At 24.3% G+C, this 13,191-nt stretch overlaps 1 protein-coding gene across 1 annotated transcript in view; it reads left to right on the forward strand.

The window, feature by feature from the left end:
• LOC145837805 (DNA polymerase epsilon catalytic subunit A-like) overlaps window positions 1-13,191 on the forward strand; it is a 57,937-nt gene that overhangs the window by 2,988 nt on the left and 41,758 nt on the right. The window contains exons 4-12 of the mRNA XM_082945256.1: window positions 2,315-2,449; window positions 2,503-2,657; window positions 5,617-5,830; window positions 7,149-7,276; window positions 7,338-7,428; window positions 8,143-8,348; window positions 9,074-9,184; window positions 9,700-9,854; window positions 12,849-13,004. Coding sequence (XP_082801382.1) covers window positions 2,315-2,449; window positions 2,503-2,657; window positions 5,617-5,830; window positions 7,149-7,276; window positions 7,338-7,428; window positions 8,143-8,348; window positions 9,074-9,184; window positions 9,700-9,854; window positions 12,849-13,004 — 1,351 coding nt within the window. The remainder of the gene's footprint in view (window positions 1-2,314; window positions 2,450-2,502; window positions 2,658-5,616; window positions 5,831-7,148; window positions 7,277-7,337; window positions 7,429-8,142; window positions 8,349-9,073; window positions 9,185-9,699; window positions 9,855-12,848; window positions 13,005-13,191) is intronic.

The raw sequence follows: 13,191 nt of genomic DNA on the forward strand, positions 1-13,191 counted from the left end.
TTATTCATTGAATAAAAAATTAAATTTGTTTTTTAAGCATCAGAGTTTTCACCATATATATTTACAATTTCAGTTTAAAATTTAAGTATGATAAATTTCTAGGGTTATTTAGTAATAAAAGATTTAAAGATTGAATTAGGTTTATTTTTAAGCAATATATTAAATAAACATAACTAAAAAAATTTCTAAGTAAATTATGTGAGGTCAAAAATCATAAAATCCTAGAATCTTATAGAAAACCAAAACAATTTAAAACTTATGAAAAATATCATGGCAAATTAAAAAAGCTAGTGTTTTTTGTACAAATCCTAAAATATCCTGAAAAATATTTACTCTAAAAACAAGCTCAATTTAATTTGAAGAAAGAATATCACAACATGAATAAAAAACTAGTGTTTTCTAGGAGTCTAAAAAACTATGTTATGAAAAAGTTACTGTGTATATAAATTTTTTTTTGTAGTATTTTCCCACCAAGTTAAATACTGAATAAAGCTATATTTATAAGAGATTTTAAATATTTTATCTCAGCTACGAGATTTTAAATTATGTTTTTTTATTATTATGCTTAACTATTTTGTAGTTCAATTAAATAGTAACACTAAATCTAGCAAGTAATTAGTTGTGGTTTTCGTTGTTTCCTTACACTCAGGATACTCTTTTATTACTTACACTTTTGAAACTTATGAAAATATCAGATAGCTTAGGATAAATCAGGATGACTCAGGATATTATGAATTAAAAAAAACTCAAGATATTTTTTTTTTTCTAGATATGGAATGAAATTTAGTTGATTTAAATTCAATTTTTTGTTATTTTATAACCAATTTTGTTTAAAAAAACTGACTTTTATTAATTTTGTAACCTTTTTTAAAATTTTTCTCAAATGAAAAAATCCTAGGATGACTCAGGACAGTTCAAAGACAGTTTTTGGTCTCTTAAGATAGTTTTTTTCACTCGAAGAGTGGCAACCAAGGATTTTTTGATATAGTTAAATCTTTGTTACTGCTTGAAACCTGCTTAAAATTTTTTGTAACATAAAAAAAAACGTATAAGTTAATAAAATCAAAATGATGTTCAGTGGCAGCACAATTTTTAAGTAATTTAAAATAATAGCTCTAAACCTTTTCAAAAGTTGTTCACAGTTTTACTAAAAAATAATTTCTGTGTACAACAGACTATGAAGATAACAGAATATTTGAATAAAACATTTATTAAGGATTAATTTTAAGATATAAACAGTCCTAGTTTTACATTTACTTATTTTCCTTATGAGAGACTCAAACTAAAATGGTAAATAAAAACTACTTCACTTAAGACAGGTCATTTAATCTGGAAAAACTTAAAACTTGAAATAATTTTTACATGTTAAATAATAAAATTTAGAACAAATGCAAAACATTAGTTATATATACCATAAAATTATTTTGTTTTACTTTTAATTTTTTTTTGTTATAAATATATAAATATAAACGCATTTAAAGCAGCATTACAGTATGTTATCAATATTTTCATACCACTTCAAAACCTTACCTTGAATTTGATTTTTACTAAAAATAGCTAAGAAAAGTAGTACATTAAAAAATCTGGAAGCAAATCAGAACACCAGAAATAAATTTTTAAAAAACTAGTAGTACCCTTTAAAAATCATTCTCCCCCAACAATTTTAAAACACATTTGAAAAAAAAAGTTCTTAGTCTAATTTTTAAATGTTATATGATACAGTACTTTTTTAATAGTGTGGTTTTTTAGAATTGTTGTACTTAAGTTTTAAAGTATAAGATGTAATGTTTTTTGTTTAGTTTTTGCAGTGTTTACCTTAATTTAAGTGCTGCTGTAAGCCTACCTAGTATTTTTTTATCTTCTCAATATAAAGCTTTTAGAGCTACATAGTTATTAAATAAAAAAAATCCCAAATATATATTTAAAAGTACTTTAAAGTTTAATAGTGTAAAAAGTTTCTTTTAATTCAATAAACACTTTCGGCATAGAATTAATTTGCAGCTATTTGAAAATAAACTTCTGGTAATTTTCTGGTATCCATCAATTAAAAGTAAAAATGTGTAGGAAGTTGTCAAAGTTGAAAAAATAATTTTAATAGTGGTCTTTATTTTTGTAAATATAGCATCTTTATCATTTAGTTTTTAAAGAGTTTTTCAAATTAACTACTAATTTTACAAATGGGTTGTCTAAAACTAGAGAGAAAAATTTCTTAAATTTATTCATTTTTAGTAACAAAATAATTGTAAGGGAATTTGTGTATTTAATTTTTAAAAGACTTGTATATATGTATTGTTTCAATTCACTTTAATTTTAGGTTTGTCTGCCATTCAAGCCGTATTTTTATATTGCTGTCAAAGATGGGACTGAAAGAGAAATGATGCAATACTTACCAAAAAAGTTTTCTAAAATACTAAGCGTGTCATCATCTAATAAAGAAGATTTAGACTTGGTAAGTGCTTTATAACTATTAAATTTTCAGTTAACTAATTTAAACATTTTTAGCATAACCACTTAGTTGGACTGAAGAAAAAGTACCTTAAATTAACTTTTAATCATCTTGAAGATCTTCAGAGTGTTAAACAACAACTTAATAAAGCTGTTAGGAAAAGTAAAGAAAGGATGAAAGGAACCTCATCATACCAAAAAATGCTTTCTAGGTTTTCCAACTGTTTTATAAATAGTCCATATATAAATTCAACTTTACTGTTCACTGATTTAATTTTCAAAATGATAATCAATAATTAACTCAAAGCTATAGAACGTACAAACAAAGTAAATTTGCTTTTTTTTTGTAATGTTTATTATTTTTAAATTAGTTTGTATAACAATGTACCGTTGTTCTATGTAACGTTTTTCTTAATATAAGTTTTTACGTCGTAGAAGTATATGCATATATATATATATATATATACATATTTAAGTGTTTTAATAATGTTAAACAAACATTAATCTTTTTTGTACATAAGTAATCCATAACTTATCTAAGACTTAATTTACTAAATTTAAATTACTAAAATTACTAAAACTAAACTAAAATTAAAGTGTGCTTTTGAAATTTCTAAAAGTACAATTTTCATGATAAAAATTGTCCGCTCGGAGAGCCTCGTTGCACCGGCGGATCAGGTACTGCCACGGAGTCACTTACGACTCTAATAGTCTCAAGGCTACGACTAGTACCCTTCTCTATGTTACGCTTACTCGTCTCTCACGCATCTTAACTTAAATTCTAGCTTAAATACTACTCTTTTAATATGAGGATGAACATAAATAACAATATGAATATCAATAACAATTACTACACCAATTATTTTAAACAATCTTTAATAATGATAAATAAATACAGAAAGCTTAAACCTTAATTGTAACTAAGTTACTAATAAAAACCACTAATAGATTATATGCAACTATAAATATACTAAATGGCCCAACTTAACTTCAATGCTAGCTTAAATACTACTATTTCCAATATGAGGATAAATACCGATAACAATATGGTTTAATCAATTGCTACACCAATTATTTTGAATAGTACTTAGTAATAACTAATAAATACAGAAAACTTAAACCTTAACTACCACTAAAATACTACTAAAATTCATTTATAAGTTATATACAACTATAAAGTTTATAAATTTATTATCAAACAAATTAAAACTACAAGGTTGCAAACAATAAAATAATCAAATGTAAGGAGAAAACAAATAAGACTAACAGTTGCTTTTTACCAGCAGTTCTTTCTTGCAGATCAGCCCAAATTTACTCTGAAGACATATTCATAAGACATAAACTTATTTATTATGACGTAATATCTTTTGAAATATAACGTGCCTAGAGTTCTTAAACTATTCTGTACTTTTATAAATTTGTATTTTTATACAACGTTACAATATGAAATTAAAATAAAAAAATATTGCTTATACACAATCATAGACAACTAGGTCTCAATCAATTTATAAAAAGTAAAACACAACGTTTTTATCACAGTATCTATTAAAAAACATTACTTGTATTTCTAGGTTTTCATTAGTTATATGATTTGAAAAGTATTGTTTCTGATATACAAAAGTAAATTCCTGGGATAATTCACCTTTCAAAATTGTTTTTGAAACTATAATTTTTTTAGTAACTTGGTTAGCTTTGATATGATTTCGACTAATTTACTTAAAAAAAAGTAGTTAAACGTTATCATAAGCAAATAATAATATTTATCATATAAGTTTACAATGAAAAAAAAACTATTGATATAAAAAACTAACAATAAATTTGTAATAAGTTATTAACTCAATCGAAATAAATAATGAAAAATTCACAGCATTATAAACATTTTCATCTCCAAGTTAAAAGTTAACCAAAAAAAGCGGTGGAAGTCTATTAGAGCCAAGTTTGAACTTTCCCGTGCCTTGAGGCAAGCTCCATTTAACAAAAAGTTTTGATCATACCACTTATATCATCAAAGCTTGGTAGTCTTAGACCCGTTGAGCTAACCTGTAGTGCTTAAATCAGATAACAAATTTGACTGGCTATAAACTACTAAATGTATATTTCAAAACTTTTGTTTGCCTATATTAACATTAAACAAAAAAAAAAAAAGAAATCAACCTTGATTAAATTCAAAATTTTCAGTTTCCTTCTTTATTAAAAATTTTACTCGAAATATGTATCGTTATTAACCTTATTGTTACGTTTTTTATGATGTTTTTATTTAAGTGTTAATTGTGATGGCGGAAAAATATGTCTTAGCTTTGCTGACGATGGTCAAAAACATTACTGTTAAATAATTAGTTTTTAAAGATAAATGTACAACTCTTACGTTAGTATGTGAAATAGATACTGTTTTCACCTACTTAATTTTCTGAAGTTAGTGGGACTGGACCTAAAAATTTAGGAATCACATACTTGATATTTTTATGAGTAAGATCTAAATTAATTAAGTTACTGTTGTAAAACTTACTATCTCGTATTGTAGCATACTTCTGTTATTTGTAGCAACTGATGTTTTGTCAATGTTTTATAAAAACTTATTTATCAGCAAATTAATTTGTAACCTGCAACTATTTTAGAATTTTGTTTTACATTATATCTTAGTATTCTTCGTTTTATCAACTTTTTTTATAAACTTTTGGAAGTTTATTTCAGCAGCAGTTTATTGATCAATTTTTAAATTACATTCACAGTTATGATTGCATTTAAATTTCAAGGAAAAATGCAACAGTTGTTTTTTGTAGTTTTATCTATAAGTATTTAATACTTATTTAAACTTAATAGTTCTTTAATTCTCCTACTATTATCTAGGTATTTTTTACAAAAATATACATATTACAAAAATGTCATTGAGGTATTGTTACGGATTTTTTTTCATTTATATCACACAATTTTTAGACGATTGCCTATTTAATTCGCTTATTTAGATCTAACTTTTAAAGCAAAATATTTTTTGAAAATTTAAAATTATTTAAATTTTACAAAATATCATTGACGACGAGTCATATACAATCCAGGTTCAAAGTTCATAAACTGAAGACAAACTTGTTGACTCTTGTTCCTTTTAGATCGTTGAATTAGTTCTAAAACTAAATTTAAAATAACTTTAATTTACTCAATTCTTCTTTTCTACAGTGCATTAGGAGGTAAACGTATAGATGATAATGAAAAAGAAAAAGTTGTAGACCAGCTGGAAAATCTTACAGACATTAGAGAACATGATGTGCCGTATCATGTACGAGTCTCCATTGATAAAAAGATCAATGTTGGTTCTTGGTATGATGTCACATTTTCTGGCTCTGAAGAACCTCCAACAATCACTAGAAGAGAAGACTTGCTTGAAAGACCAGTAAGTTGTACTAAGTTTGTAAGATATTTTAATTTTTCAACAATTTTGAATAAGTATTTAGATAAGCTGAAAAACATTATTTTTGTTTTAGATAAAAATTTATTAAAATAAGTTATCGTTTTAGATAAAAATTTATTAAAATAAGTTATCGTTTAGAGATAAACAAAAAATATGGTGTGTCGTTCAATTACTAAAAGTAAAATTATGGTCATAGGTAAGTTTGTAGAGATACAATAAACACTCGCATATTGTATAACATTTTTTTAAACAAAAAATAACATTGGCTTTTATACGAAAGCTTCAAGTATTAATTACAAGCCAGTTTAATATGAAAAAAATCTTATGAGATGATAAATTTTCTATAAAAATGTGTGGACAGCAATTTTTTTTGTCAGTTTCTCAGAAATTTAAAAGTTCACTAGGAATCTATCTTCTTCTTTATTTTGAGCTAGAGACTTCACATTTTCACATTTTCATTTTCACACATTCAGAAAAATTCCTTTTATAGTTTAAAAGACTTTAAATTTTGGAGTTAAAGAAATTAAAATTTTAGATAAATAAACAATAGTTTCTTATTATAACTTTTTTATTAAAAATGTCCTGCATTGAAAATATTTAAATATTATTAATGGACTTACTGTACAAATTTGAAGAATATTGTTTAAAAAATGAAGGAGAAGATAGATTTTTAAATAAATAGTCTATTTTGTTAAAGTTTGCTCCTTCTATAAATTTATATAAGCTCATCAACTTTGATTTCTTATATATCGAAAGTTAATTTGGATTTTGTTAAGCGGATGAAAATGTCTAATAGCTAAGAAACAAATCCACAAAATAAGATCAATTAGTCTAAATCAAGATAAACTCCCTATGGCATTAGTACTTAGTACGTTTTAGAATATATTTGTAAAAAGTTTGATTAAAGTTTTTTAAATTAAAAATGTTTCTAAAGGTTGTCCTTTAAGTTTTATAATATATTTGTTAACTTAGTTTTTTATACATACTTTTTAAATATATAGTTTTTTAAAATAAAAGAGTTATACTTATTAAAGTTTTAAGCACTGAATACAATTTGAAATAATAAGTATAACAAGTTTAAAATTTTTAGAGATACAATCATAATAAAATAGCTTTTAATACAAATAATACTGCTTTTTATTTGTTCTATTAAGCGTATGAGATAAATAAAAATAATTTTGAATGCTTTAAAACAAGTCTATGGTTTGAAAAAAGCTTCTAAATTTAAGATGGCTTTTTATTTACAGCTATAAAAGAAACGTTTTTTTATAAGTAAGCCTAATAAAGCTCTTAATAAAAGGATCCTGTTGTCCTTGCATTTGACATTGAAACTACAAAACTACCCCTGAAGTTTCCGGATCCTTTGACTGACAATATAATGATGATTTCATATATGATTGATGGTTGTGGTTACTTGATCTGTAATAGGTAATTTCTTTGGTTTTTTTTTTTGTAAAAATATATAACTATTTTTAAATTATACTTTTAGAGAAATAGTTGCACAAGAAGTAGATGATTTTGAGTATACCCCTAAACCCGAATTTGAAGGGAAATTCGAAGTTTTTAATGAAGCAGATGAAGTAAGACTCTCATACTTAAATAAAATATTTTTTATAAATAGGTATGATATATTGTAAAAAGATGATTTTTTTTAATAATATATTATAAAGTATTATAATATATATAATATATTTTTATAAGTATGATATAGTTTAAGTTGTAATACAGATCAGATGTTACATCACACATTTTTTGCGGAAAAATATTCTTGTGATTCATGAGATAAAAAGTTTTAATTTATTTTGGGTTAATATATCTGACCTAAACGCTAGAATTTGTAAAAAACGCTTTATTTTAATTTTTAATAAAATAAGCTTATATGTTAGTTAAAATTTAGAGAAATTTGTGTTGCATAATGATATCTACTAAACCTAAATAAAGAAAAATTATTTATTTTTTATAAATCATGTAAAATAAAATACTTGTAGTATGATGTAACTAGTTTTTTTATAAAAAGTTTTGAAAATAATCGTAAAAGTAGGTATATATCAATATATGTAATTAATGTTATTTAAATAATTAACAAATAACACAATTTATAATAGTAGTACAACATGCTAGTATTTGGTATTGGCCACTGAATTATTTATCTTTTTTACACGAGCTAAATTATTTAGCATTTACCTAAATCCAAGCCCTTAGCATAACTTATTAGCTTTGTAACTAATTAAAGTATGAAATAATCTCTTAAATCATCCATTTTAGCTTAAACAAAATATTATATTTATTTTTAGATTGGATTGTTAAAAAGATTTTTTGATCACATCCTTGATGTACAACCACTTATTTTTGTTACTTACAATGGTGACTTTTTTGATTGGCCATTTGTTGAAAAGCGGGCTCAAATTCTAGGAATTGACATGTATAAAGAAATTGGCTTTAAAAAAGACTCTCAAGATGAGTACAAATCAACACAAGCCTCACATATGGATGCATACAAGTTTATTTAAATTTCAAACTTTTTAAGCATATTTATACTCTTGGTTTGTCAAAATCAGTTTTTATGTAATATCTACAAATGTTTAAAAAATTGTTTACCTTTTACCTCTTTAATTGACTCAGGTTTAACAGGGCTACCACACACTCAGACTACTTTGATTTTTTTTTGAAAAATCAGGCTAGTTGAACTTTTATTTTAAACTTCATTAGCTTGATTTGACTTAGTTTTTACTATTTTTTAGATATTCTTTGTTCTACCAATGTTTAATTTATAATACTGATAAAAATTATTAGGTAAAGTTTTCTGCTTTGCGGCTAGCTCTATTTCTATATCTCATTTTAAATTTTTATTTGACTGCCGAGGTTAAAAATAATGATGCAATATAAACAGGTTAGACTAAAATCATAAATGTGAGATTAAATGTCAATAAATTTATATTATTAGTAAAAATATTGATAAAAGTTTATAACTGAAGTTAACTTCTTAAAATAAAACAATTATAAACATACTAAGCTTAAGAAAAAAGAATTGTTTTAATAAACTTAGGCTTTTCAGGCTAATTTTTATAAAAATAAAATAATATACAAATTTTAATTAATTAATTTATAATTAGTTAACTATCTTCTGATTTGTTTATATTAAGAGTTCTGTTTTTACTTTTAAGAAATAAACATTATATATTAATTGTTGAACATAAAAAAGATTAATTAGAAAAAAAAATATAGATGGGTTAAACGTGATTCCTATTTACCAGTTGGAAGTCAAAGTTTAAAAGCAGCAGCGAAAGCTAAATTAAGATATGATCCTGTCGAACTAGACCCTGAAGAACTATGCAGGTTAGTATTTCAACAATACCAATATTAAATGCTCTTAAGCTATTTGTTCGTGTAAAAATGCAAAATAAATGTATTATGAATTTTTTCATAATTTTTAAAATATTACGTATATACCAGAGTTGTAAAAATTCTAATAGTTGTTATGTCAATTGAGCACTAAAGCGTATAAACTTTTGTTTGTTTTAAGTTAATAGTTTCACTCTCGAATAAATGAAGTAATGCCTTATCACAATTATAGTTAATAGTTTTTTAGTTTATAATTTTTGAATAACATATTGACTGTTTATTTTTGTTTTATATGCTTCTAATAATATTAAAAAAAATAAAATTAGACAAATTAATATAAAAACTTAATGTTTGTATTTTCCTTATATAAATATGAATTTGAAAAACTATAATTTTGAATAAGCTAAGTTTTTATTGTAATATGCTATTTTAGTAAGTTTTAAATGTTATATGGTTATCTACTTTAATTTATTTAGCTTAACTCATGTTAATTAGTTTATAAACATTAGGTTAGCTGCTGAGGAGCCTCAAACACTTGCAAATTATTCAGTCTCAGATGCAGTAGCAACATATTATATGTACATGAAATACGTTCACCCATTCGTGTTTGCCCTTTGCACAATTATTCCAATGGAACCTGATAGTGTTTTGCGTAAGGGATCAGGTTAGCGATGCATAAATTTCCAAGGATTTTGTACATCCAATCTAAATTTCATTTTAATTAAAAAATAAATGCTTAATCTATCTTATATATTTTGCTTTTATACTTTCTTTTCTAATTTTTGAATTAAAACCTAATAATATAACGAGCAAAAAGTACAAGCTATGGTCGTTTACAGACTTTTAAGGCCATAGGGGGGGGTCCAACATTTTTTTTTACAAAAATTAACTTTGGCTTTTATAAGAAAGCTTTAATTACAAACTACAAGCCAGTTTTTATAGAAATCAAAAATATCATTTAATTTTTGAGATATTTAATTTTTTGTAAAAATTTTCCAATATAAACGTATGGACCGCAAATTTTTCGGGGTCAATTTTCTCAAAAATTTTAAAATTCACTAAAAATCTATCTCCTCCTTCATTTTTCAAGCAATCTTCTTCAAATTTTCAGGAAACATTCCTTATAATAAAAGGAAAAAATGTTACTTTAGAATTTTAATAATATAAAGAAATAAAAATTTTATCACAAAAATTAAAAAAAAGTGTTTAAAAAAAATATATATTTTTACAATTTTTTTTTTAATTCTAAAGTAAAGTTTTTTGGTTATTGTATAAAGATTAGACTGTGAAAGTTTAAAGAAGATTGCTTGAAAAATGTAGGAGGAGATAGATTTTAAATGAAATTGTCTTTTTTCGCTGTTTTAGTTTTCCGTTCCCATAGGGAACCTATTATGCGACCCGACTTTGACTAGTCATATCTCAAAAAATAATTGAATTTTTTAAAACGATAAAAAGCATCTTAAAGCTTAGAAAAAACTATATTAATTAAGATTAACTTGTAAAAAACATGGTTTACCCCTCACTAAGTTGTATGTTGCAAGATGAAACGCAGTGGTTGACAAACATACAAAAAATTAAAACATACCAAACAGTGAATGTTTCATTTTTTAATTTTTTTCAAAAAAAAAACATGTAAACTTTTATTTAAACATATTATATCAGAAACATCAACTTTTGATTAAAGTCAAATATTTTTTCTGAGTTGAATGTTGCAAGATCAAATATCAGTGGTTGACACAAATACAAAAAAAAAACATTCCAAGCAGTGGTGATTTTATTTTTTGAAGTCTTATTAAAAAACTTTGAACATATTATATAAAAAAAAATTACACAACAAGACAAATAGCTTTCAACTTGAAAGACGAAATGACAAAGTCTAATATTTGAGCTTTCTTTTAAAATAAATATAAACAAGTTATAGTTTTTTGTATTGTATTTAAGAATTTTATTTCATTTAATTTTTTTTTCAAATATTTTATACTTGTTTAGTTAAAGTTGTAAATAAAGTTATTAGCTTGGTTGAAGCATTTGTTTTGTACTCAAATAGATTTAAATACTCAAAGTCAGTTCTAATGTGAAAATATCAAATTTTTAGCGTAGCTTTAGTTGGTTTATGTAAAAATTTAATTTTAAATGACTAAGGCTTAAGGGTACTACATTTTTTAGAAGAATTTACTTTGACAATTATAAAATTAAATGAAAAAGTATTAAATGTTTATTAAAGAAAATAAAAATAAAGTCTTTTTAGAATATTTTTGTATTGTTGACTATCTCAGAATTTTGACCTATTTTATACTAAAGATTAAAATTTTCCTTCTTTTCTTAAAGAATTTACCTAGTATTTTCAGTTTCTTGTAAAAGTCCTAACCTTACATTAAAAAATAAAAAAGACATTTTATCACGAAAAAACATGTAAATTTTTTTATATAACAGGGTTGCCATTTTAACTGAAATATTATTTTAGTTTAATAAATAATGTTTAATATATAATTTTATATAGTTTGTTTGCAATCAACTTGTCTTCCATGCATAGGTTTTTATTATATAAAGATTTTTTCGGAGTTTTTGTTTTTATTCCTAACTTTCGAAGGTTTTTCATTATCTCTGTTTTTTCTTTTTCTTTGTATAAACAAGTTTTAAGGTGATTTACAAAATTTATATAGATTTCAAATTAGCATAATTTGTATTTTTCAGTTGGCTTATCATTTTAATAACTATTTTTTAAGTTTATTTTGTTTTATTACTGTAAACTTGCACACTATTAGTGTTTTTCAACAAATTAAATTGTTTTACACATTTTTTTAATATATTTTTTTAAACTGAATGTCTTAAGTCAATCCTTGAAGTTGCCCCACCCACATTTTTGCGGCGTTGTGATTATTTTTACAAAATATCCGTTTTGAAAGATTTTGCTGCTGATTTTTTTGATGAAAATTTCAAGATTTTTATAATGTTAAAAATCATAGAGACCCCCTATTATGGGGTGTGGAGCAACATAAACTGTCTTGCAAACAATTATTTCTTCTACTCAAAACTCCGTTTTTTGTTGAAGTTTAACATAACTGTATATTTTAATATAAAATACATCAACACTAGAGGTAGTTTACAACCTATTACGCCATCACGCATTGTCCCTTACGTTTTTTATTTTTGCAGATTCGTAACTTTTTCGAGCTAGCTACGTCCCTGCACTCTAGAAATGCTTGGTTTTACGAAAAATGTAATAATCAGGCTTTCCAAAGAACTTTGAAACCTAGAATTTGACAATTTAGGCTAAAAACCTAGAAAAACCTGGAATTTTTAACAATTTTAACATGTTAATTTGTAAAATTTCGGTTTGACTAAAAGATATGTCTTATAGATAAAAATTTTGTCACCATCAAAAATTTTTTAATTACAAAACATATTTATAGTAGCTTTAGAGTATCTTTTCAATGTTTTTATACTATTTTACACAGATTTTTTTGACTTAATTTTAAACTAAAAATAGACTTAAAAATGTGTACTTTTAAAAACCTAGAGGAAATTTTGAAAACCTGGAGAAAATTTACCAAAATCATTTGGCAACCCTGAATAATAGAAAGCCTTTTGATATCCCCACTTCTAGTAACTTAATCAAGTCGCCTGCAAAATATTTTACTAATTTAAATATATACAGGAACACTGTGTGAAGCTTTGTTGATGGTACAAGCATTTCATGCTAACATTGTTTTTCCTAATAAGCAAGAAACACAACTTAATAAACTTACTTATGATGGGCATGTTCTTGACAGCGAAACTTATGTTGGAGGTCATGTTGAAGCTCTTGAATCAGGTTAGTATTTTTTGTGAATAATTTTTATAATACGGAAACTACTCATTTCCAATCCGCGTTCAATTAACATTCTAGTTAATTTCCATATAAACTGTTTTCCATCCGTTAAATCCCTTCCATGTAATCCCTTGACGATCATTTTTATCATACAATTATTTTAATCCATTTACTTCATATTTAAGTTATT

This window comes from Thalia democratica, chromosome 6, assembly GCF_965202585.1.
Source record: "Thalia democratica chromosome 6, ktThaDemo2.hap1.1, whole genome shotgun sequence".
In the NCBI taxonomy this organism is placed as follows: domain Eukaryota; kingdom Metazoa; phylum Chordata; class Thaliacea; order Salpida; family Salpidae; genus Thalia; species Thalia democratica.